The sequence below is a fragment of the Miniopterus natalensis genome, chromosome 8 (assembly GCF_054644295.1).
Source record: "Miniopterus natalensis isolate mMinNat1 chromosome 8, mMinNat1.hap1, whole genome shotgun sequence".
Classification (NCBI taxonomy): Eukaryota; Metazoa; Chordata; class Mammalia; order Chiroptera; family Miniopteridae; genus Miniopterus; species Miniopterus natalensis.
This window is the reverse complement of record NC_142088.1, coordinates 82,625,983-82,651,186: the sequence shown is the minus strand read 5'-3', so window position 1 is coordinate 82,651,186 and position 25,204 is coordinate 82,625,983. Positions and strand designations below refer to the sequence as shown.

Below are 25,204 nucleotides of genomic sequence, written 5' to 3'. Positions count from 1 at the left end.
CTTTCCTACAGATTCTTTAACATATTTATAATTAATTTTTTTTAGTGAGAGAATTTTTACAAATTTATTTGAACCAAACTGATGACACATGCCAAAGAGGAAGATGTCCAATGCTCACTTCTAATTCTTATTCAATTTCAACATCTTGGTTTCTGTGGGTGTTTCTATTTCTTTCTTGATTATGGGTCATATATTCCTGTTTTCTTTTATGTCACCTGATTTGTGATTGTATACTCAACATTCTGAGTGACTCATTGTAGAGACTCTGGACTCAGTTATTTTTTTCCAAGAAACCTGTTGGGTTTTGTTTTAGTAGGCAGTTAAATTACTAGCAGATCGCCTTGATTCTTTACAGGTTTGGTTTTAGGCTTTATTAGAGTGGATCTATTGTAGTTATGTTCTTAGTCCTAGGGCCTAGAACTGAGTTTTGAGATGTGGTCCTAATTCTAAGGGAGTATGGCCTTTTAGGTATTTTCCTTTCTTTTCCTCTTTTTAAAAATTTTCCCTTGCCCGGCCGGGTGTGGCTCAGCGGTTAAGCGTCGACCTAGGATCCAGGCGATCAGGGTTCGATTCCCAGTCAGGGCACATGCCCGGGTTGCGGGCTGCAGCGGATCAATGACTCTCTCATCATTGATGTTTCTGTCTCTCTCTCTCCCTCTCCCTTCCTCACTCTGGAATCAATAAAGATATGTTTAAATAAATAAATAAGTAAAAATAAAAATTTTCCCTTATTGTTGAAAGTATTACAGGTGTCCCATTTTTCCCCCCAATTGACCCCCTCCATCTTGCTCCACCCTCTGCCCAGGTCTTCACCCCATTATTGACTATGTCCACGGGTTATGCATATATGCATATAACTTCTTTGGTAAATTTCTTCCCCCTCTCCACCCCCTTTCCCTCTTTCCTCTGAATCTATTTAGTTTGTCAGATTCTTTTGTTCATTCGCTTCTTCGTAAAGAAGACCCTTCAACATTTCCTAGAGTGCCAGTCTGGTGGTGATGAACTCCTTTAGTCTTTTCTTATCTGTGAAGCTCTTTATTTGACCTTCAATTCTAAATAATAGCTTTGCTGGATAGCCCAATCTTGGTGGTAGGTCCTTGTTTTCCATCATTTTGAATATTTCTTGCCACTCCCTTCCGGCCTGCAAAGTTTCTGTTGAGAAATCAGCTGACAGTCGTATGGGTGCTCCCTTGTAGGTAACTAATTGCTTTTCTCTTGCTGCTTTTAAGATTCTCTGTCTTTAACCTTTGGCATTTTAATTATGATGTGTCTTGCTGTGGGCCTCTTTGGGTTGGTCTTGTTTGGGACCCTCTGTGCTTCCTGGACTTGTAAGTCGATTTCTTTCCCCAGGTAGGGGAAGTTTTCTCCAATTATTTTTTGAAATAGGTTTTCAATTTCTTGCTCTCTTTCTTCCCCTCCTGGCACTCCAATAATACAAACGTTGGGCTGCTTGAAGTTGTCCCAGAGGTTCCTTATGCTATTTTCATATTTCTGGATTCTTTTTGCTGTTCTGGTTGGGTGTTTTTTGTTTCCTTATGTTCCAAATTGCTGATTTGATTCTCAGCGTCCTCTACTGTTGATTCCCTGTAAATTATTCTTCATTTCAGTTGGTGTAGCCTTCATTTCAAATTGGTACTTTATTATGTCATCGATGGTCTCAGTTTTTCTTCGTAATATACTTGAGCATCCTTATTACCAAAATTCTGAGCTTGGCTCCATTTCATTTAGTTCCTTTTCTAGAGATTTCTTCTGTTCTTTCATTTGTGACATGTTTCTTTGCATCCACATTTTGGCTGCTTCCAGGTGTTTGTTTCTATGTATTAGGTAGAGCTACTATGTCTCCTGGAATTTGTAGAGTGCCTTTGTGTAGTAGGTGTCCTGTAGGGTCCAGTGGCTCAACCTCCCCAGTCACCTGAACTGGGCCTTCTAGGTGCTCCCCTGTGTGGGCTGTGTGCACTGTCCTGTTGTAGTTGAGCATTGGTTGCTGTTGGCATCACTGGGAGGAATTGACCCACCCTGGTCAACTGGCTGTGAGGAACAGCTGCAACTACAGCCAAAGAGCTGCTGTGCTGGAGACACCCCTATGGAGCAGGATTTACTTCAGTGGAGCTTTGGTGTTCACCAAGTCTGCCCCTTGAGTGTGTCACTTGTGGATGTGGTAGGGTTGTAATCCAGCGTGGTCCAGTCTGACCAACAGGTGCACTGTCTCTGGGGCCTCCCAGGAGGTACAAAGTCAGCCTCTGCCAGTGCCTTGCCCAGGGCCACCCAGCATGAGCTACACAGCAAACTATAGAAGGCTGCTACTTGTGCTGGGCTTGGAGGTGTCTAGGAGAGGCCAAGCTATGAGCCAATGCAGGCTGCCACTAGTGCAGGCCTGGGGCCCCTCATCAAGCTGTATGGGGCACGCTGCTGCTTGAGAGATTTTAGGAAAGTCCTAAGCATGAGGCTAGAGAGGCCACTTGCATAGAAAAGCCACTGGAAATGGCCTGGATGAACTTGCAAGTAGGGAGGGGCGGGGCCTCCAGGAATCACAGGGCAGGGCCAAAGGTGTGGGTCATGTGCTGGCGATTCAAATACGGCGCCTGCCTGCTGGCTCTGTTGGGGGAGGACTCACGAAAGGAGCAATGGCCTCTGCCAGCTCTTTTGTCTGGGAGAAAGCTTCCCCTCCACCTCTTGCCCTGATTTCAGGCAAGTTAGTTCCTCCCCAAGTGTCCCAAGTTCCTTTCAAGCTGCAGCCTGGCACTGGGGCTCAGAGGGAGCACGTCTGAGTGAGTTCATGTGCGGGCCTCTTAAGAGGAGCTGCCTGGGGCTCCCACAGCCTCTGTGACCCTCAGCCACAGTCCCCACTGGTTTTCACAACCCGAAGTTGTGGGGATTTCTCTTCCTGGCCCTAGAGCCCTGGGCTGGGGAGCCTGATATGGGGCTGGGAGCCCTCCTCTGGGAAACCTCCACCGCCGAGATGTCCCTCCTGGGTTTAACCCAGGGCACCGGGTTGGGCCCCCAGCTGTGACTCCGCGATTCAGCCCCGATATGCCCATGTCTCTGCCCCTGCTACTGGTCTCGGTGCTTCTTCAGTTCCCTGGTTGTAGGGCTTCTGTTCAGCTAGATTTCAGGAGACTCTGAGTGATGGTGGTTCTGTGTTTTAATTGTAATTTTGATGTGGTTGCGGGAGGTGGCGGGTGCAACTGTTACCTCAACTGCCCTTTAGGTTTTCAACAGAAAGCCTGAAACATTTACCAAGCCTCTCTGATTTGGTGGGACATAAATTTCAAACTTTTACTCCCCAGCACCAGACATTTGCTGAAATCTCTACTGAGATTTGCAGCCTTCTGGTTTTTGCTTTCTGTTGGGCCTCTTGGAATCCTGCCCCGTTCATCCCTAATCTGGAGAGTCAATAAAGAATTTGTGGGGAGTATGTAAGACAAATTCAAGGCTCTGTGGTTTCTTTCTTTCTGGGATTTCCCCTAATTGTCAGCTGCTCAGACAGTCCCAAACTCTGACTTAGCTCCTCAGCCCAGTAAGACTGCCACTCTTTTAATTTGCTGTGGCTCATATAAGGAATGGTCACTTTAATGCAGATCGTATCCAATGTATTTCTCTTCCGTGCTTGAAGCCCCTCCAGTTTTTGCCTGTCTCTGATCACTTTCCAGGGCATTTCAACGGTGTAAGCAATTGTTGGCAGGAGTAATGGTCTGATACAAGATGCTCTTGCCATTACTGTTGGCCAGACTGTAATCAGATGTCTACATGTTATTTAAGATAAAATAAAATCCAACTTCCTTTCATTTCTTTATCTGGGTGATGGTTACATAAGTGTGTTCGCTTTGAAAATCTATCAAGGTGCATGTTTAGGTACTTGTGTCTACATTTGCTCCAAGTCAATAAGAGAAGTTTATTATAAGAAAAAAATTTCACGTTGGCACATACTGTAAAACCCCTCACCCCGGAACCTCTCTCCTGGCCATGACTCTGGCCACATATGCTCACTTATAACTCCCTAAATGAGCTAAACCAGCTCTTGCTCCTTCCTCCATCACCTCCCTGACCTACATGGGTAACTCCTACTTACTCCCCAGGCTTCAATTTAAACATCATCTCCTTGTAGAAGCTTTTCCTGACCACCAAACCCCTCTTCAACTACACCTTAGGTGCCCTCTACTGTGTTCTCACATCCACAAGGTCCCCCTCCACAACCTGAAACTCAGTAAGAGAACTCATTACACTAGCTGGCAGTGTCCAGTGAGAACCTGTCAGGAGGGACCACATCTTCAACTCCAAATATAGTCCAAGAGTGGAAGCTCAGGGATTTGGAAAATGGACAAAAGCCCATGCCATCGTTTCTGTTATGGTTAGTGCTGCTGGGGCAGCTTGCCTGCCAGATCCTACCTGGGACAATTCTCCAAGGCTGGGGACCTAGAAGAGGCATGGCCACTATCCTGAGACTCCAGAAAACTGGCTGCAGCTGGACCCAGCTCCATCACCAGATAAGATGTTCAGCTAAAGCTCTCCTTCCTACCTGGGCCTGCTCCTTCTGTCAGATACAGGCTGGAACTTGGAGCTCTGACCATCTGCCCTTCCTAAACTTAAAAGCTGAAGGACAGACCAGACAGTTTCCAGAAGAGAAGGAGAAGTTTATTGTATTGAGCAGACCTTATTTTCATTACAGTAGCAAGAAATTCATTCACATTTCACTTCAGGTGCAGAGGGCTCTGCAGACATTCAGAGCCCCAATGCTTGTTCCCAAGCAAGGGCAGCACCTGGTCCTATGCTGCATTTAGTGGAACAGAATTACAGTAAAATAGAATAGTTTTTTTATAAAGAAGGGGGGGGATGTTTAAATACATAGGTGTGTTTTTTTAACATTTTCTCCGTTTTTCCATGTTTACACTGTTACCAAGGATTACTGGTTGGAAAACATGGTACTTGATAATCTTCTCCTCAAATTGTTGACCTTAGGTTAATGTATTCTGACACTTTCATTTTGAAGAGGAATTATGCCCAATTCTCTGGAAATCTAAATTGTGACAAGTAAGGCAATACATAAATTACAGATAGGATGAAGGCCTTAGCTCATACCCTAACCTGTATCCTGCTCAATTTAAATCTTCCACATTTGGCCTCTGTGTTGCTAAATAATTGGGAAAGACTCAGGAGATGGCGTTCTGCTTCCAAAATCATCACCATGGAGTTTAAACTTTATGAACTATTTCTAGAGAGCATGCAGCAGCTTTTGTGGTTGTTTTTATACTGTGAGGGGAGGGATCCTCTACTTAGTGCGCTGATTTACTGCCACCCAGAAGCATTCTTTCTGTATTAGATCAAGAGATCAAAGATCAAATAATGAAAGAGATCAATACTCTCCAGGTACTCTGAAATACCAATGATAACACGAGTCAATGACTCTAACAGGCCTGGATTCAATCACGTAATTACCAAAGTCCTGATAAGGTCTTTCCTCACTACACGAAGGCAGGGAAAACATGAATTTAAATTAAAAATGCTATCCCACCAAACTAGACACATGACAGCTATATGTAAGTTGATTCACTCCAATTATTCCCCAAATTTCCCCGCAAAAATCAAATATTTAAAAAACTAATTATAAAAAATCACACAACGGCATGTGTATTTAAATAACACCCTCCATTTGTGTTACCAAGGAAAAGTTTCCATTAGGTGGCCTTACCAAAACATTTCCATTTCCATGAATTGGAAATTCCTCCCTATCACTGGGGCCAGTCTCTTGGAAAAATTGTGCTGCCATCCCTAGCTTTCAGCACTTCATCTGGGATAATTAGTCCCTGCAACCAGATTAAAGTTGTTCATTCAGGCAAAGCCTTAACAAGGTTCATGATGTGAGGAATTATGAGAACAGCAGAATAAATTAAGGTCCATTCTTAGAAACTATTTCTTAGTATATGTAAAATCTTTGTTCTTCCAAGAGCTGAATTCACACATACTGGACCTACTGCGATACATGCACACTTAGTGGGTAGGCAAACGTCTGTCTGCTTCCCTTTGAAATGCCACATTTTGACAGATCTGACACTTTTATCAATCTTATAAAAAGCGAACATGCCACCATTCTCAGTGTGGTAGTATTGAATACAAGTTTAAAACAAAATAGGCATGCCCCCACAGCCCCAGCAGCAGGCTGTGTGCACGGGCTTAGATCTCAGTCAAAATCCACTGTTCATGGAACATAAAAAGTCACATTATTTTATATCATTCTGGCGCTCATTCAAAAGAAAATTCTCCATTATAGCATGAGAGAGAGAAAAAAAAACCATTACATACAAATGGTTAAAAACAATGCACTGTGAACAGTTTCCAGAAACTTAAATGTTTCACTGCAATCAATTCTTGTGTCTTGGAAAAGAACATCTTATCTATCTTTTCAGTCACTATTTGCTTTCATACAGTAGAGTCAACAGACAAAGTTGACCAAGACTGAATTTTAGTGGTAACACCATTTCCTAGGGCAGGAGTGGGGAACCTTTTTTCTGCCAAGGGCCATTTGGATATTTACATCATTCGCAGGCGATACAAAATTATCAACTTAAAAATTAGCCTGCTCTATTTGGCCAAACACTTAAGGAACTCACCTCTAATGTGATGGCTGAACTGCTGCTCTTTGGTGAGGCCTTGGCAGGGCCAGACCAAATGATTTTGTGGGCCTGACGTTCCCCATCCGTCCTACGGCATCAGAGGTTCATTTTGAAAGATGCTTATGCCACATGAATCAAGAATTATTGGCAAGAGAAGAAGGGCCCTAGGCCATTTCAGAAGTAAGCTGGGTCTGGCATATTTAGATTCAAATATTAATAAGATCTTGTTTGGGGTGGTGACAGATAGGGGCAATGAGGACACACATGCCACACAGAGAACAGATTTCATACTGTGCTGTCCTCACATGGAACATGCACAAGAGACCTGGTACAAAGACATGGAGAAAGGTGATCTGGTTCATGTCCCAAGGGAACCAGAATTAAAAAGCATATCCCAATGACTAGTATTTCCCGCTCAATCTCCCAGAAAATGAATTGGAAAAATGCACAATTCTGCCCACAGCTGTAGACAGAAGTGACAGTAGCAGAATCCTTGGGGAAGCTTAAATAAATCTATGGTGAAGCTGAATAAGCGTTTCTTACTCTCACTGATTCCCTTCAGCTGCTCTGACTCGTGAGGACCTGGGCAGTAGGGACTCAAGTTGCAACCTTCATCAACAGCAATGATTCTGAGGGACACTTTCAGTCTTGGGTCAATTTATCTAAAAATCTTTTCATCCCCCTTCCCCAATGTTTAATGGAATTATAAAAGCAAACTCGAAAGCTCCATCACAGTGCCTGAGAGACTTGATATTTGTCATAAGACTGATTTTTTTTAAAAAGACTGCAAACTAGTACGTTGTTACCTGGCTTAGATGGGGAGAACTTAGCTGTCCATCTGCACCTTCTCCTATCTTTAAAAAGCAGGCCAACAGGAGAGCCCATGGCTGGGCTCCTGCTGCTGCTCCCTGCAGCTGGGGAGATGAAGGGGAGGGCCTGGAACCTCACCCACACAGGCCAGCAACACACCGGAAGTCTCCTCGTGGGAGCCTCCCAGCACTGCCCTCTCACGAGGACAGGCTGCTCCAAAAAGCCTTTCGGAGCTGCTGAAGTGAACACAAAAAAAGCAATGACTAAAGGGCTTACGTGGCTTCGTGATACACCTATGGAGCGTCAGGATGGGTGGACTGCTGAATTTCTGCAAGCCAAAGGCCACCCACAGCACTAAACTAAAGGAGTGGAACAATGTCTAAAAAATATGAATTACACAGTCCAAACTTCTCCTGGTCTCAGGTGTTGGAGTCTTTTGTAGAGAAAAGTAAAAGCCAACTTCCCTGTGTCTGAGAGAAAAGCCCTCTGAGGAGGAGAAGGAAAGGACAAAGTGACCTTCCTGAGGTAGCCCTGCGCCTCCTGACATGCCACTAGAGGGCTTGCTATGGCTGTATCCAGTAAGGAAATCAATAACAACATTTGTTTAGAAAGAGGGAAAAAAGCAAATATTTTCACAGATACAAAATTTGTTTACAAAATAATTACCTAAAATATTCAGTGAAGCTGGGTGGGGAATAAGAGTAATGTTTCATTTCAAATTAGTGACAGTGGTACTGCTGATGGTTTACAAAAGACAACAGCCAATTCCTGGTCTTCCTCACCTCCCACGGCAACACCCCAGAGCCCTCCTACCCGATATTTCCATACCCTCACCCCAACCCACCCTCATTCTGTCCCAATTAACTTGTCCCAAGCCAACCCTAAAGACACACAATTGCTGGTTGGGTCTCAGTTCAACCCTGAACTAAAGCCGGGGAGAAGAACACAGGAAGGGCACAGATGCACTGGCATAAACCTCGAGGTGTGCAGACCTTGGACGAAGCTCCGGATGGCCCATCTCAAAGTGGAACCTACACACAGCTCAGGCTGCAGTGAGCTTGCTGCCAAGTCAGCAGAGGCAAGAACAACATGGCAGTTGTGGTGGGTCTGCTCCCTGACAGTGTGGCACGTGTGTACTCTTCGGTGGGGCACACAGGACTTGTTTTCCTCCCACTGCCTTTGCCATTTTCCCTTCTGGTTAGAAGAATGCTCTTTACAGAGTCCCCAAAGATCAGCCACCGGTCTTCCTCTGAGGCACAAATCCAAGAGAGCCTTAACTCCAAAGACTCAGAGCCGCCATGTGGAGGAGTCAAAGACAAACGCTCAGCATCAAAAGGATCTGGGCAGCCGCCCAGCCAAGTCACCAGCAGTTGTATAGACAGATCAGAAAAAACTAGAGTTCAATATAAAAAGTGTTTTCAAATGGTGCAGCTTCCTATCCTTCTCTGTAGGTCATAACTCTTCACGAGTCTGAGGTCCTGTAGAAGAAGAGAACCATTGAAGAGAAAGTGGACTGTCTTCAAGTTATGAAAACATAGACGGGCATTCTCTAGTGCTGTGACCTATCATCTATGCCCACACTTCCATTTCATCTCTCTTTTCAAATTTTTAGAAACTTTGGTTTGATGTGTTTGAAAGCAAAAACAAAATGAAAAAAGACATTTTTATTTTTATAATGAAACTACCTGCATATCCCTATTTAATGGGAACTGTTTTCAAAGTATAGCATTTACTTCCAGTAAAATGCACTTTTTTAGTCAGGAGTCTTCCTTTTTCATTTAATGCCACGTAAACATTTTCCTATGTAGCTCCTTCACCATTCTCTACGGATGTTTAAGCTGTTTTCAATGCTTTTGGTTTATAAATATTTGTAAAATAATTTCTCCATGCATATAACTTTTTTCTTCTGTTGAATTATTTCTTTAAGGTAAATTCACAACAGAGAAATTATTGAGGTCTAACATTTTAACTACCCTGATGACTGATCACTGCTTTCTAACAAGGATGCTGTAATACACAGGGGGACCCGGGCAGCTTCACTGCCTTCTCCCAACAATGGCCTCATCAGTATGAGTATCTTTTCTGTGCAGTATATATTAATGATTCCTTTAATCTCATTAATTTCCTCAAATTCGTTTATTATTTATGTTTTCCTCTTACTTGAACAGTATTATCTACATTCTTTGCCCATCTATGGAAACCCTTAAGGTTTTTACTAATGAATCTGAATTAATTATTTTTATGCTAAATATCCAACCTTTCAGCTGTGACATTGAATATCATGATATAATCTTCAGGATGTTTGGGTGAATCACTCAAGATCCATGTTCTGTAATTGTTTTTTCAAAATTAGTTTTGAGCTGAATAAATGTTAAAATCCAGAACTCGGCTTATTAATAGTTTACAAAAGATCACTTTTGTACTCTAATGATTTTTTTCAAATGGCTAGCATTCGATATATATACACAGGAGCAAAAGCATTACATGAAGACTTAGTCCTTCCTATTCTTATCCCAAATTAAATACAAACACAGTTGTCGATCCTAAATGTGTTCACTCACTAATCCCTGGACAGATTTAACGAAAAACCAAGGAATCTAGCAAGAGGCTGCAATACAATGTCAGGTTTGGCTTCTGTATCACAAAACTCATGAACCTAAATGACAATAACCATAAGGAAAGCATCCTGTCTCGAAAACAAAGACGCAGACAAGCAAAAGAAACAAGAGAAGAGGAAGAAAGGAAGGGGAAGCCGCTGCCCTGGTCACGCCTACGGTCTGCCAGGCCCAGCTGGAAGAGGGAGTGGGAAATACACCAGATGGCATCAGGACCAAGTCCATTCATTATTCTGTTGTTTTTGCAACAAACAGAAATCAGAACTGCAAAGGACTTCCCCAAGGCCAGCCTGTCTCACCTTGGCGTGGCTCCTGTGTCATCTCCTCACCCTGGGCTGCCCTTTCCTTCTCCTTCTGAAAGCGGACCTGCAGCTGTTTGAGCTCTTGGTCGTAGTCTTGCCACTCTGGGACGATTCGAACAGCTGCTTCCAGCTTGGGCTCTTTGGTCATTGGATTATTACACTGTGAAAACCAAAAAATAATGTACTTCCACTGAGTTAAAGAAAGGGGACATTATATAGAATTCAAAGGCATTTTTGTTTCAAGTCCTAACTGGACAAAAGGAACACTAAGGAACCAAATGACAGATGAGCAGAAACAAAAATAGTCCCTTCACTGACTGCAAATAGTGAACACAGCCCCGTCAGACGCGAGAAGATTAGCTTTCTGCTGAGAGCAAGAGAGAACTGCCCACGTATAAGTGAGGGGGGTGGGGGGAGAAGTTAACCAAAGAGTTTATATGCATAAATGCATCACCCATAGACACAGACAATAGAGTGGTGAAGGCCTGGGGCACGGGTGGGGGTGGGGCAGAAGGGGTCAATGGGAAAAAAGGAGACATCTGTAATTCTTTCAACAATAAAGATAAATATATTTAAAAAAAAAAAGACCTGCTCACTGTAAGATGTTCTACGGTCCCTACACTACACAGCAGCAGAGAAAGACTACATGAGACTCCGTGTATTAACAACTATCTAGTTACACCCCCCCCACACACACACACGCAGAAAGGAAGTGCAGACAGCTTCTTACCAAGTCAATCGTTTTTGCCCTCTTCTTAGAGGCGTCATCACACCACGTTTCACACCAAAGCCATTCTTGAGGCAGTGATTTAATTGGCACCTGATGGATCATGTTATTGGGCAAATCCTATTTGGTAAAAAAAAACAAAAAACAATAAAAAACACAACAATCTAAAGTTTTGGGGAAAATTTAAATAAATGCATAGCAAAGTAGTGATGCTAGCTGCTTATTACATAGCACATGCCAGCCACAAATTTTTAGAACTGAAAGGGAGCTTACCATAAACCTTAGAGAAGCCAAAATACTTATTTATGGTGTTTTTAAAAACCACAAGGTTGCCCGGACAGCATGGCTGAGTGGTTGAGTATTGACCAATGATCCAGGAGATCACGGTTTGATTCCAAGCCAGGGCACATGCCATTGAGATAGAAAGGAAAAAACAAAAACCAGGAAAACTAAACTACAGTTTTTAAGAATACAAGTAATATGTCTGTATAGTACTTCAGAATGCTGGACTCTCTTGTTAGAGAAGAGGAGTCGCTTCTGGGATGCTAGTAATGATCTCTTTCTTGAACTAGGTGGTGGTATATGGGCATCAGCTTTGTGGTAATTTATTGATGATATGAATATGTATATATTTATATATTTTTGTTTTGTACACTTTTCTTTAGGGGTGCTATACATCATAACAAAGGCTTAAATATGTTTAAAGTAGGCTTTATTTATTTTTTTAATTTACTGATTTGAGAGAGAGAGATCAATTTGTTGTTCCTTTTCAGAGAGAGTAGAAGAGAAAGAGAGAGAGAAACATCGAGTGAGAGAACACACAGATTGGTTGCCTCCTGCACATGCCCCAACCGGCACCAGGGATTAAGCCTGCAACCGAGGTACATGCCCTTGGCCGGAATCGAACCAGGACCCTTCAGTCCAAGGGCCAACGCGCTAACCACTGAGAAAAACCAGCCAGGGCTAAGGTAGACTTTTAAGTAAAACAAAATATGTGAAACTACCTACAACATCTAAACTATAATCTCACCTCTGAAAATTGTCTAGAATTAATAAACAATATTAAGTTCAGCTAAACTTTTTAAAAACTATGGTTTCTGACATAGAAAACGGGATATTGCGATACTATATTCTATATTGTGCCTCCTGAGCTAGTTAGCGCCTAAAGAAAAGGAACAAATTGACCCTAGTAGGCAGAGAAACAAATTTACCATATTAGCTTGGGTACAAAATGTAGAGATGTAGTAATGGTTCAGAGAGGCAGCACCTCTTTTCCATTTCCCTTCCCAAGCCAACGTCAGGCCATGACATTTTTTCACTAGAGCATCTTGTCATGAGGACAGATAAAAATGTCACACACACAGACACAAAATTCTTTCCCTTGAAGAAACAAAGCACTATCCCAACAGATGAGAGAACTGGGAAGCAAATAATACTTCATTTTCTTACACAACATTGTGTATCCATCACTGAAAGTGTTAACCAAAAAAATAGGCACTTACTTGATCAAGATTTGAAAGACTGTTTGGATCCTGACTCAGACCTTGGTACTGTCCCCTGAGTCTGTCACCAGCAGCTATTTTCCTGAACTTCTTCAGATCAACAACATACAATGCACTGGAGAGAGAAGATCCATTTGTTATAACCATGGATTATGGCAGGAAAAGTAACCCCACTGAATACCAGAACAGGTCACTAGGCAAACATTCTGGCCTCTCTTTGAAAAGGTAAGCTGAGGCCCGATGGTGGACCTCAGGGTCAGTATATGCTACTCCAAAGACACTAAGAAAATTATTACAAAACCCATATTCTACCACCACACACTCAGTTTGTCACTGTTCCTTATTTAATTGCCTTCCAAAAGATATAACTTAGTCTCTGACAAAAGATTTCTAGCAAATGGCAGCAGATTAGGTAACAAAGCTATAGTAACTGTTGAATAACCACTGGCGAAAGACACCCTGATGAGGTACAAAAGTTGCGGGTGGAAGAAAAACAAGTGGTACCATTCTTTTGGACCAAAACCAAAGTTTAATACTAAAACCATGATAGCCCAAAACTTATCTCTGTACATGCTGCTTCCTGCAAGTACCCCTACTCTCCCAATCTTCCAAATCATACTCTGCCCAGAGAAGATAATGTAGGGCTCATTAGGAAAGCATCAAATCCATACATGGTTTGACCTAGGACTTATACTTCTAGGACTATACTGAAATATACAAAATAATGTATTTAATTATTCAGTGCAGTAAAGTATGTCATAGCAAAAGACCGTAAATATAATAACTACTGGAATGATCCACAGATGTAAAAAGGAATAAGGTCTCTCTCTACATATATCTACTTGAGATATTAAGTAAAAAAAGAACAAGGTATAAAACTATAAATAGGATGGTATATTTTGTGCAAAAGAGAAGTCATAGTTGTTTATGTATGAATTAAGAAATTCGCCTGGCCGGGCTTGGCTCAGGATCCAGGAGATCATGGTTTGATTCCCAGTCGGGGCACATGCCCAGGCTGCGGGCTCGATCTCCAGCAGGGGGCGTGCAGAAGGCAGCAGATCAATGACTCTCTCATCACTGATGTTTCTCTCTCTCCCTCTCCCTTCCTTCCTCTCTCTGAAATCAATAAAGATATATTAAAAAAAAGAATTAAGAAATTCTTTGGGACATACAGTAAGTTAACAGAGGAGGTTATCTGCTGTGGGATGAAAACTAGGTAGAAGAGAGACAGGACTGAGAGGATTTTTTTTCACTGCATAGTTTTTTATATTTTTTATTTATGAACCATATTAATGTATTACCTATTCAGTATTAAATACACAAAATTAATTTAAATAAAATAAAAACAGTGTTACCAGCAGTCTTTTTCAGTACCTGATATGATACTTGCGCCCAGCTAAGTGACTGGCCCAGTACCCTGATTTCCAGAACCTGTAGCCATCCATTTCTTTTCGGCTGTCACAGAAAGGAGTATAACCATAAGGGGCACCATCCAAATTGAAATCTCTTAACTCTTTCAGATCTGTTCGTACGATCTGGAGAAAAGATCACAAGTCATCTGTTAAACAACCATGCAGGCAGCAGTTTCCTGAAGATACAGAGCACCTCACTGAAGGCATCCTGGAGGGCACTCAGTGGTTAATGGCACAGGCCCCAGCAGGAGACCCAGTCTACACCTGATGCTTCCACTGATCAGCTGACTGTCTCGCCTTCACTAAGTGAGCAGTGAGACACTTAGGGTAGTGCTGGACACACAGAAAGAGTAGAAATAAACAAATGTATATTGTGTAGCCTCTCTGTGCCTCAGTTTCCTCATCTGTAAAACAGGGATCTCACAGGGCTGTTGGAAGGTTTATGTGAATGAATATATGGACACATGAGAAACAATGCCTACTTTTAGTTTGCATGTGAAATGAATTCAGATAAAAAACTGCACACATGATGTAATGACAACGATGTAAAGAGGCATAGAAGAAAATATAAAAAGGAGATACATCAAATGCAAATTTTAAAAGTGATCACATCTAGGTGATACTTTTCCAAGTATTCTAAATAATGTAAAAAAAGCATGTATTTTTCCATAGCTGGGAAAAAAAGTAGTTCAAAATGGAAAAGGAAGTCTAATGCCTTTAATACAAGTTGTTGAATCTGGCCCTTAGGAGCTCACCTGGTCAGCATCGACAAACAGGAACTTGTCGACAACCAGGGGGAAGAGCACGTCCAGGAAGAGGATCTTGTACCCCCAGATGATGCGCTGCTTTTCGGTCTGTTGGTGAAGCCACCGGGGCCATTTGTACTGGACAAGCTCATACTGGAAACTGTATTTGTCTGCCATATAAGGTATAAACTCCTATTTTCAGACACAGGGAACAATAATCATTTACTTTGAGAAAACCAACTTCATAACGTAAGACAACCATCATGATTATGGCATAAGTAAAACACACGGACTGTAACAATGGTTTAATAAAAGCATCTGACCCTGACTTACTGTGACTATATAAAAGACATATAAATGTTTGCTTGCCAACCCCCCATTTCTTTATGAGTTCTGAGCATTACATGAAATGGCAGAAATCTTTAAGTAAAGGCTTTGAAGTAACTGACGCATGTGTGCTTAAGAGAAATGAACTTCATTTGTCTAAACTTGATCGAAACATTTTTTTGAGCTTGATTTTTTTTTATTGTTGATACTGTTACAGATGTCCCCCATTTTTCCTGCCTCCACCCAGCCCCCACCCCACCCCAACCCTTCACTGAACTATATTGTCTGTGTCCATGGGCTATGTACATATGTTCTTTAATCTCTTCCCATCCCTCCCCTCCCTCCACCCCTCACTCTCTGACAGCTGTCAGTCTGTTGTTCGATGCTTCCATGCCTCTGCACCTATTTTGTTTGTCAGTTTATTTTGTTCATTAGGGTCCACATATAAGTGAGGCCATGTGGAATTTGTCTCTGACTGGCTTATTTCACCTCCGCTAGGTCTAACTCAGGGAATGACCTGGCAAACCCAAACACTCTGAACAAATTGGCTGCCATTAAGTCCTTCATATTCTAAATACAAGTACCTTCAGGGGAACAGAAGTGAATTACTAGGAGAGAAATTACTGAATACTTTAAAAGTTGTTTAGTAAATTCTACAGAACGACAACAAAAAAATGCAAATAAATCAATTTAGATGGCAAATACTGATTAAATAAAGCAGAAGACCTTCCAAGTGTGTTTTTGTTTTATGCAGATGAAGCAGTAAGCCGTAGGTCACCGGTGGCTGCTCGAGATGAAAGCAATCACTTTCTTACTGGAAACCAGCGCCGCTGTTTTATAATTGTACTAGGGCCGCAAGCTCAGAAGAGAATGCTGTTTCATCAGAGCAAACGAAACAGACTCTCTTCCTATGTTATCCGAGCTCCAAACAGACATAATTTTATGTTTGGTTTTATAACAACTGCTCCCCCAAAAGAGATCAGTCTGAGAGAGTAATCAACATAGAAATATGCAATCAATCGGGCAACTTATTACAAGGAAAATTCAAAAATAATACAGATAACAAAGAAATAGTAAAAAGTACATTATACTGCACATATCTCCTAATAAGAATTTTTCTTTTTCCTGAGGAACAAACCTTAAATGTGGGAGACAAATAATTCTTCAAAAACCAGAATTTCACAGGAGTCTTGGTATTCTTCAGCACTGATAACATCATTATGCTGCCAAAGAAAAGCAAATAATGCTAATAATCTTCCAATGCTTTATAATCTCAACAAAATCAAGTAGCAATTACAAGATCAGTAAATGTTCTTCATGACAGAGTTGATGGCCCAATTAGGCCAAGAGAGACCTTAGTAGTGGAAAATAGCACACATTCTTCCTTATAAGTTTATCACTAAGTGAGAAAGGAGTATTTCTCACCTACAAAAGTATACCAAACTGACAAAGGCAAATGTTTTAATCATGTTACACCTTAAATAAATCACTTCATGAGGCAATATATTAATTATGATAAAAATTAATAATGGAGGTTGTGGTTAACTGATTACATCACTCTAAAAAGAAAGCCTGCAAAGCCATAGCAGCTCTGTGCAACTGGCTTGCCTCCCACAGCCTGTCCTGGGGGCCCGGCCAAGGAGAAGAGCAGAGAGGAGTAAAGAAATGGCAAATGGTTACAGTCTCAGGATTCCCTATTTTGAAAACAAACAAAAAATACATTTTGAGTCAAGGAATTTAAATTCAGTTGTTACTGACACCTGACATTACTGTTTTAGGCTAGATATTATTTCTTGGAAAAAGGAGGTATAAAACAGGAGTAAAATGACATGTTGATGATGTGCTACACTAGATTTGTAGTGGAATATTAGAAGTAACAGGAACCCTGGCACTAGGAAAGTTACTCTTAGGCAAAGGCGCTCCTGAGGACCTTCCCCCTGATGACCACTGCATCGACCAGCCCAACCAGTGGTCTCTCCTTGGCTATAGCTGTGACCTCAGGCAAGTCCCTTCGCCCTGAGTCTCAGTCTGTCTGTAAGACAGATCCCCTGGCTCTAAAATCCTATGAATCTTTAGAAGGCAAGTCCACTGTCCTAGTCCACTTCTATTCTCTGTTAACCTCCTAATTTACGGTTTAAGCAATGCTTGGTAACTAATTAAACACCACTATTTATAATGTGTGCACAGTGATGTTGAAGATTTACAGCCTTGTAATATCCACGCAGATGCATTTACTATATAGCTTGAGTTAATGCTGTTAACCAGATCAAAACCAATAGTTATATACGGTAATCTATTCACAACACTCAGAGTGCTTCAAATACATAGAAGTACAATGGGCAGGATTGCATAAAACATTTACTCTCATTTTAAATGAGAATATACACGGAAATAACCAGCATGACTCACCGAAGAAACCTCTCATAGAGATGACCAGATGCAACAGAGAAAATATTAATTATGTCGTCTTTATCCTGTTTCACTTCCTCAGCCCTCTGTCCTCCGGTGAAGCCCCTGTAACAATATAGGTAAAAAAAGCACAAAAGGTGAGATGCTGGGACAGACACACAGTCCTTTAAGGGGAGCGGTAAAGAGAGGCATTTCCCACTCCTGCTTGTCCCTAGAAAGTGGTGCAGAGGGACCAGGGGCCAAGTGCCCCCCCCACCACGAGAGAGAGAGAGAGAGAGAGAGAGAGAGAGAGAGAGAGGGAGGGAGGGAGGGAGGGAGGGAGGGAGGGAGGGAGGGAGGTAGGTAGGTAGGTCGAACATGGCAGGAAACCACCCACAAGGTAATGAAAGGGTGCAGCTTCAAGGCACCATGCAGCTTCAGGAAAAGACTGAACAGAGGCTACTGCACAGAACTCAGTGAGTAGCATGGAAAGTAAACTGAGCCAGCCCTGCAGAGAGCAGGCACAACCCAGCAAGAGTCAAGAAGTATAAAAGAGAAGTAACTTCACCACGAGGGGGCGTTAACTTTTTGGTAGTCAGAAATACTCCTGTACGCTAAATTTAAGTGCAATTTTTGGATGCACATAGCAGAATCTGAAAGGCCTAAGACAGAATTATTGTACTCAGAAAAAGAAAGAGAAGGTGCTTTTAACTTATTTTTCCTTAAAAAAACAACAAACACACAAAAAAAATTTTTATTATGCCAGTTTACCATTTGAAGGAATCCCAAAATCCAGACTCATTCTCATTAGTCCCATCGCTCAGCAAGTCCTCGTTCACCATGTCCGCCTTCTTCTGAACCTGCAATCACAGTGATGGGCTTGTTCCTCCTGCTGGGTTTACGGGCATTAAACTGACTTTACTGTGGGTACTGCCAACGAAACGGAATTAATTTTCCTACAAGCAGGTAAAACCCACGCAGAGGCTAGACGTATCCAACAGAAGTATCTCCATCATACCACACAAAACTGTAAGCAAAGACAGCAACCTCTTTTAATTAGACAATAACTGTTTTCAGTTTGAAAAATGGGAAAAACCTCTCAAACAAGTGTGTAGGAAATACAGTCTGAGCAAAAATACAAGCACAATCCAGCCAGCTGGCAGCGAGATCTAGGGAAGGAGTGCAGCCCACACACGCTCTGTAAGAAAGACATCATTTCGTGCAGGAGCCTTCTCAGGCTTCCCTAGCAGAGCCAGCAGGTCTTCTCTGGAGCACAGAGAACCCTCCCTCACTCCATGGTGTGCGGCCTGCTTTAGGTCTCACTGTGTATAAGAACTGTGGGTTCAGTCCTGACCACAGCAGACTGAGTAGCTCGACAAAGTGAGCCGTAATCTTTTGGCTAGTGGAGGTTCTTCCCTTCAATTTATAAAAAAAAACAACAAACACAAAATCTGTGAAGCACAGTGAAGCAAAATATAATACAATGAGGTGCCTGTTATTTACTCCATAATACCTTTTGAGTTTAAGGCATTAAGAACTTTAAAATTCTGAGAACAGAAAGAAGTGAAAAGAAATTAAATGAGGTACCATTTATAATTGTTGCTGAAATTTTCATTGGCATTCTCCCCAATTTTCTGAGAATAAAGTCATCAATAATAATGTAAATTGTGGCTATATAAGCAACACAATATCTATGAAAACATTTTATCTAAAATGAGAATTGCATTGCTCGTTGAGATTACCCAAAAGGCGCACTCTCTCAGCTGCAGCAAGCCACAGATGAATGTTTAGAAAGACATTTTGTGGATAAAGCAGTGTTCCCACAGACACCACAGTGAAATGCCAATTCCAATGATGAATTAAAGTCTTGGGTTTCTTTTTCTTCCCCCCTCAGCTTTACTGAGATATAATTGACAAGTAACACTGTATAAATTTAAGGTATACAGTGTGATGATTTTGTATACATATATATTATGAAATGATTACTATAATAATAGCATTATTCTTGGAGTTAACACATCTATTAACTCAGAAAGCCTGGAGCTGGTTTCAAGACACATATTTTTAGATAAGAGCAATTGAACACCAGGAAACTGCTACTTTCACCAAGTACAAAAGAGTAACTGCCTTAATATACCAAACTCACCTTCACTTTAATAATTTTGCTCTTAAAGTTATTGAGGACAACCACCACGTCACCAGCATCGGGCGGAGAGTCTGTCCCATCATGGCTTAGGGAGAAAGGGAGAAAGGGAGAAAGGGAGATGAACTTAGGAATCCCAGCTCTCGAGTGCAGCACATGCTGACATCAACCCGCTGTATCTGCCCATCATTTTACCACCAAGGAGTGTTTCAGAACAAATTATATTTTTCACAGCCTGCAAGAGGCCCTTCAAGGTACACAGAAGCACTTGCCATAATCTCTGAAAACACTGAGCATTCAAGCCAGTTACAGCCCAAACTTCCTTCTTGAGTCCCCTGAAATGGCCTTTCACAGAGGGAGAAGCTGCCAGTGCTGGTAAGTGTGTGCTGGACAGTTAGCAACCCTCTGTATTCACAAGGTCTGAGCCAAGCCCAGTGCCTCCAATAAAGGAGTGCCCAGGCCACGGGCCAGCTCTGCACCATCACCGGAAACACAGCCCTTCTCCTTTTCAGTGGACAGGGAGCAAAGCATGGCATCTGCTCCATTTTTCTGCAGGGAGGCACACAAGAGGCAAGTCCAGGTCCTGTACTCAATCTAGTGTCCATGCTCTGGAGGAAGACCTATAACAAGTCTATGTGCAGTCAGACGGGGCAGAGGAGGAGAAATATTTCCCTGCTAACCAACTGTAATGCCTAAAATTTCTAGCCACCAATTTTCAAGTTCTTAACTGCAGAAACCATGATAACATATGAATTCACTAGAGGCACTGTCATCCACAGAGAGCAGAGTTCTCAGCAAAGGTAAGATTCTGAAGGGGTTGCATGAGACACTCCAGAGGCTGGGAATATCCAGTGGGAAGCCCAGGAGGCAGGGAGCCCTAGACAGCAGGAAGAGAGGAAGGGCACCACACTCCTGGAGAGTGAGGAGAGTGGCCAGAGAAAGGGCACACCGAAGAACCATGGTTTAGAAAAACAGATAAACTTCTCATGACAGATTAAAATCCTGTAAAATCTTATTTGGGGAAAACATCATTTGGAGGAAAACCTACTGTTCATAATGAAGATGTTATTGTTATTATAATATAATAATACAGAGTCTTCTACTTCCTGGGTGTGGAATGTGCAAGGGTTCACGTTGTTTTCACGCATCAGGCAAGATCCTTGGCAGCTAAGATGAGGACACCACAAGAGGGTGCCTAACCAACTCCAATGGATATCATTCCCTAAATAAATTCACACAGTTTTCATATAGTTTAAAACCAATTTAAACTGTGTTAAGCAGGATTTAGACCACAACTTTTTAAAGGTAGTATAATTTTTGAAACTAATAGTCGATTGTAGCAAACCTTAAAGCAAAAACCCTGCTCCTGACTTAATGCTCTGGGAGCCCTTACTCCAAGCCCACTACAGGCCAGGAGGAACCAGTGTGAGCACCCAGGTCTCCTGGCTGAAGTCCACAGGTACTGATCACCTGTAACTCACTCAGGGTCGAGAAATATACTATCTGGGTAGAAAAGTCTGACCGTTCATTTCCTTTCTCCTTTCTTGAAATGACTCAGTTTCTCACCTGCCTATGGTTTTCATCACACTACAGATGATCTGATTGTGGAATACTGGTAGCAGAAAGGAATGAGTGAACAATGAAACTTAAAGGCTCCATCTTTTCCTCCTCACCCAGCCCGCATCAGGTGCCCTGGAGGGTCATGTGGAGTGGTGAATGGAAAGCTGGCAGTTAGCATGGCAAAGTGCCAACCCACTCATGAAGTTGGCTGGGCAATTCACCCAGGATGAGGCCCTTTGGCAGGAGAGATTAAGGCCTGGATCCTGGCCACCAGGAAGCCTAGCCTCTGAGGTGGTCTCCAAGCTTTGGGGGATAGCCTATGAAGCTGAGTTGGTGGCTGAATTCCTCCAGGACCAGAATGCATCACTTGTCCCACGCCCCTCAGACCTTCAAGATTGATGACCTCTTGGCAGAGATGTAGGAGACTGAACAGCCATGCTCCTGCCAGGCACCCCAGAGAGCCCCTGGTGTGGCAGACTTGGCCTTGTCTGAGAACCAGGCCCAGGAGTTTCTTGCAGCTGCAGATGCTGTGGATGTAACTCCGAATTTTACGAAACTGACTAGTCCCAAGAATTCATCTTTGAAGATATAGACCCTTTGTCTGTGTCCCCTGCCGCTGGGCTGAAGAGGGTCTGGAACAGTCAGGAGAGAAGTTGTGGCTGGGAGAGCCTGAGGGGACAGCTGCCACTGATGGCTGGCATGTGAATATCATCCTGCAAAGGGTCTGGCAGCACACAGCCAGTGACTTTGTAGCCAAGATGATGACCTCACACTGGCTAACTCGGAGAGTACATCAGATGTCTGGGCTGATAAGACCAGCAAACACATCTGCCCTTGGTACAGAGTTTGAACATGCCAAATCAGCTATAGAGCTAGAAGGGGGTTGGAGGAGATGGTAAAATGGGATGCTGGGCTCCCTGGCTTTCTGATGATGATGACCTCACTTATGCTCCCTATGATGAGGGGGCCAGTTTGAAGAGCACCCCTGCATGACCACTCCCAGCCTTTCAATGAAGGGCTGCAGTGATGTCAGGAGGGGACCTGCCGAACGCTGTGCTTCTTTTTGGGGCAGCTGTGCAGAATGATCCTAAGCACAGGAGGCTTGGTAGTATCTGGGAACCACTCAGGCAGAGAGTGAACAAGAATATTAGCCATCAGTGCACTGCAGGAGTATCTGGAGCTAAAACTGTCTTTAAAACTGGACAGCACTGGTGGTGCTGGCAGCCAGCTTCACCACCGAGTCCCTGAAGACAGCCTGTAAAACCCTGCCAGACGGGTTGTGCCACACACAGGCCTATACCCCTCTGATGGAGCCTGAGGAGGAAGGGGCAAGGGGCAAAGGAATGGGCCCAGAAAGCACATCCTGGGATCTCTGTTGTCTGACTCTGTTTCTTGAAGTGGAAAAGCTCTTCCTGGCAGCCGTGTGCCTGGACCCTACATCCACTGATCCTGATGTGTAGTGTGGGTTGGGGTCCCTTTCAACCTGAGTGGGGAATACAACAGGCAGTGGACTGTTTCACAGCTGCCCGCAGCATTCATTCCAATGACTATTTGTTGTGGAATAAACTAGGGGCCACCTGGCCAAAGGAAACCAGAGTGAGGAAGTAGAAGCTACACCCTGAGCCCTCAGCTACAGCCTGGTGATATGCAGTCCCACTATGTATCAGCTGGGTGTCAGCTGCATCCACCTTGGGCCCATTGAGAGGCTGTGGGACAGTTTCTGGAGGCCTTATACATGCAGAGGGAAAGCCAGGCCTTCAGGAGGAAGGGTTGCCACACCAGAGAATATCTGGAGCACCCTGGGTTTGGCACTATGCTAGGCCACAGTGATGCCTAAGGGGTTGCTGATGCCTGGGATCTTAGCTATGACTGGCCTGCCCCAGCTGACAGTGGGATGAACTGCCCTGTGAGTGTCCACCTGGAAGGGACCCCAAATCCCTCTCCCTAAATGGGCCTACTGAGGGGGTGGGCGTGGGCTGATGACCATAAGCGTTACCCCTCTCAGAAGCAGCCTCAATGTGGGGGTGGACAGTCTGTCTTCCAGCTGTGCCATCCAAGTCCCTTGGTAACTGAAGGGCTGCACATCCAGCTACCGACCTCTCTGCTCATGACGCCCTTTGTTGGTGCTGCTTCCCAGTAGGACCCAGAGATACAGGGTAACTGTCATCATCAGCTGCTGTTTCTCACAGGGTCTACCACATCTATGATGTTTGTTCTTTCCCCTCTTTTACTGGGAATTGGGGGAGGGGAGGTGTTCTTCTACTGTGCCCCTCTGTGACGGCTGCATCTAGGATGGGATTTGTCAGGAGTTCGCCTGTTTGATTTAAATGTTGGTTTGGCTCAGAAGAGCTGAGTTTTGGTAGGGTGCTCACTGTTTTGTCATTTTTGGACCTCTCCTGGCTGTCGTTCAGATTCCCTGGGTATGATGCTGCATGCAGTAATGCTGGCATCACTATCTAGGGGTCCTCAAGAGCTGCCAGGGTCAATTGCTACACAGAGTATTTGGGTGTGGGTAGCAGGGAGGCTCGTTTGTGGAATTAGCCTAGAAGGGACCAGATGGGATCAAATCAAGGGCTCTGTTCTGTGGCCTCTGCTGGTAGGACAGAGCAGTGGAATGAGGGATGTGGTAAGTACAACAGTCCCTCCTCTTCAAAAGACCTGCGAGTAGAAACTGAGCTAACTCTTCTAAAAAGTTGGTTCAGAAATTGCTGTCTTGCCAAATTCCTAGCAAAGAGGGAGTTCAGTGTTACCTTAAGCCTTTCCTGTACTTCTTGAAATGTTTCTAGGAGGGAGCATGGAACAATCCCCTTCCCCTACAGCACTCAGCAAGGTGAAGACTGAGGGAGCTACCTGGACCCCTCTCCACAGTCTCCTGTGTAGGAAGCTGCACTAACTCCTGAAATGGCTGCTGAGCCTCTTGCCTTGTCTTCAGTAGCTAATGATCAGAGACTTTTTTTTTTAAACTACCATGGTTCCAAAGATTTAAAAATAAAACTGTAAAATATTTTGTATAAAGAATAAATGGAACTGACATGGGTAAAAAAAAAAAAAAAAAAGAAACCGAAACTTGACCATACTTATTAGTATTGGATAACATTACTCTCCAATTATATCCTGATAATTCTTCCATGTTTAATTTCCTGGAAAAGCACTGTTTCATCACACATACGACTATAAGTTCTTGTTCCCTGGCTAACTGCCAGTGTAGTATTCAATTCGAGCTGATTTTCACAGCAAAATACTCTGAAAAAATGTACCTGCATCACTAATCCTACCTATAGATCCTGTAAATATCTTCGGAACGTCCCTTCCTTAGTCTGAGAATCCAAGCTCCTGGGTTGGCTTTTAACTGAAAGTAACCCTATGACAAGAAGAAAAGACAGATTTTAGTTCTTTCAAACATCAAAATGCTGTTTCTGAGGGGCGGTTAGTTCTTTTTCGAAATAATAGTCACCTGTATTTTAAATAAGATAGTTAACAAATCAGTGCAGCTCAAAAGAACCTCCATATTAGAAACACTAGCAAAATACAGGCCACTCAAGCCAAGAAGCCTGCCGATTAGCCGTCCTTTCCTGGAGAACCACCGTGCAGCGCGTGAGCAAGCCGCCTGCCCCAGGGAAAAGGAAAACACTGTCAGCTCATAAGCGATGCTTTTTCAGGGCCAATTCGGTTTAGACAATTCCAGCATGTTTTCTCCTAAGGTGACCATGGAATCACAATCTACAAGTTTAACTAAACTTACGATTTTTATATTGACCAACTTTAATTAATCGTGAATTTTAATCTCACTCATGTTCAGAATGCTAATTGCTCCATCATAAATCATAGAGCCCAAACTGACATGACTCAACATCACCATCTGAGGCACTGATATTTACCAGATTGGCCATCACAATGGTATCCACAATGACTGGGTTGGCTGAAGTTCCTAATGTAAACTGTAGTCCCCGTGGAGGCTGCCCTGTGGTGATATCATAGCAGTGACCTTCTAGTAAGAGGTACTCCAGTTCGTACTCAGCAGCCACTATGCCGTCCACCTGCAATATCACAATTAAATCACTTGA

At 43.1% G+C, this 25,204-nt stretch overlaps 1 protein-coding gene and 1 pseudogene across 2 annotated transcripts in view; one reads left to right on the top strand and one right to left on the bottom strand.

Annotated features, from left to right (window-relative positions):
- Nucleotides 1-4,610: 4,610 nt before the first annotated feature.
- Nucleotides 4,611-25,204, bottom strand: part of UGGT1 (UDP-glucose glycoprotein glucosyltransferase 1) — a 143,153-nt gene continuing 122,559 nt past the window's right edge. For both annotated transcript variants that reach the window (XM_087819948.1, XM_087819947.1), the window contains exons 30-41: nt 25,019-25,177; nt 24,416-24,501; nt 19,584-19,668; nt 18,209-18,297; nt 17,459-17,563; nt 16,188-16,272; nt 14,732-14,914; nt 13,939-14,099; nt 12,565-12,679; nt 11,066-11,182; nt 10,333-10,495; nt 4,611-8,896 (exon numbers count right to left, since the gene is read on the bottom strand). In XM_087819948.1, coding sequence (XP_087676074.1) covers nt 8,871-8,896; nt 10,333-10,495; nt 11,066-11,182; nt 12,565-12,679; nt 13,939-14,099; nt 14,732-14,914; nt 16,188-16,272; nt 17,459-17,563; nt 18,209-18,297; nt 19,584-19,668; nt 24,416-24,501; nt 25,019-25,177 — 1,374 coding nt within the window. In that variant the 3' untranslated portion in view covers nt 4,611-8,870. The remainder of the gene's footprint in view (nt 8,897-10,332; nt 10,496-11,065; nt 11,183-12,564; nt 12,680-13,938; nt 14,100-14,731; nt 14,915-16,187; nt 16,273-17,458; nt 17,564-18,208; nt 18,298-19,583; nt 19,669-24,415; nt 24,502-25,018; nt 25,178-25,204) is intronic.
- On the top strand, nt 21,297-23,088 carry LOC107528562 (peroxisomal targeting signal 1 receptor pseudogene; annotated as a pseudogene).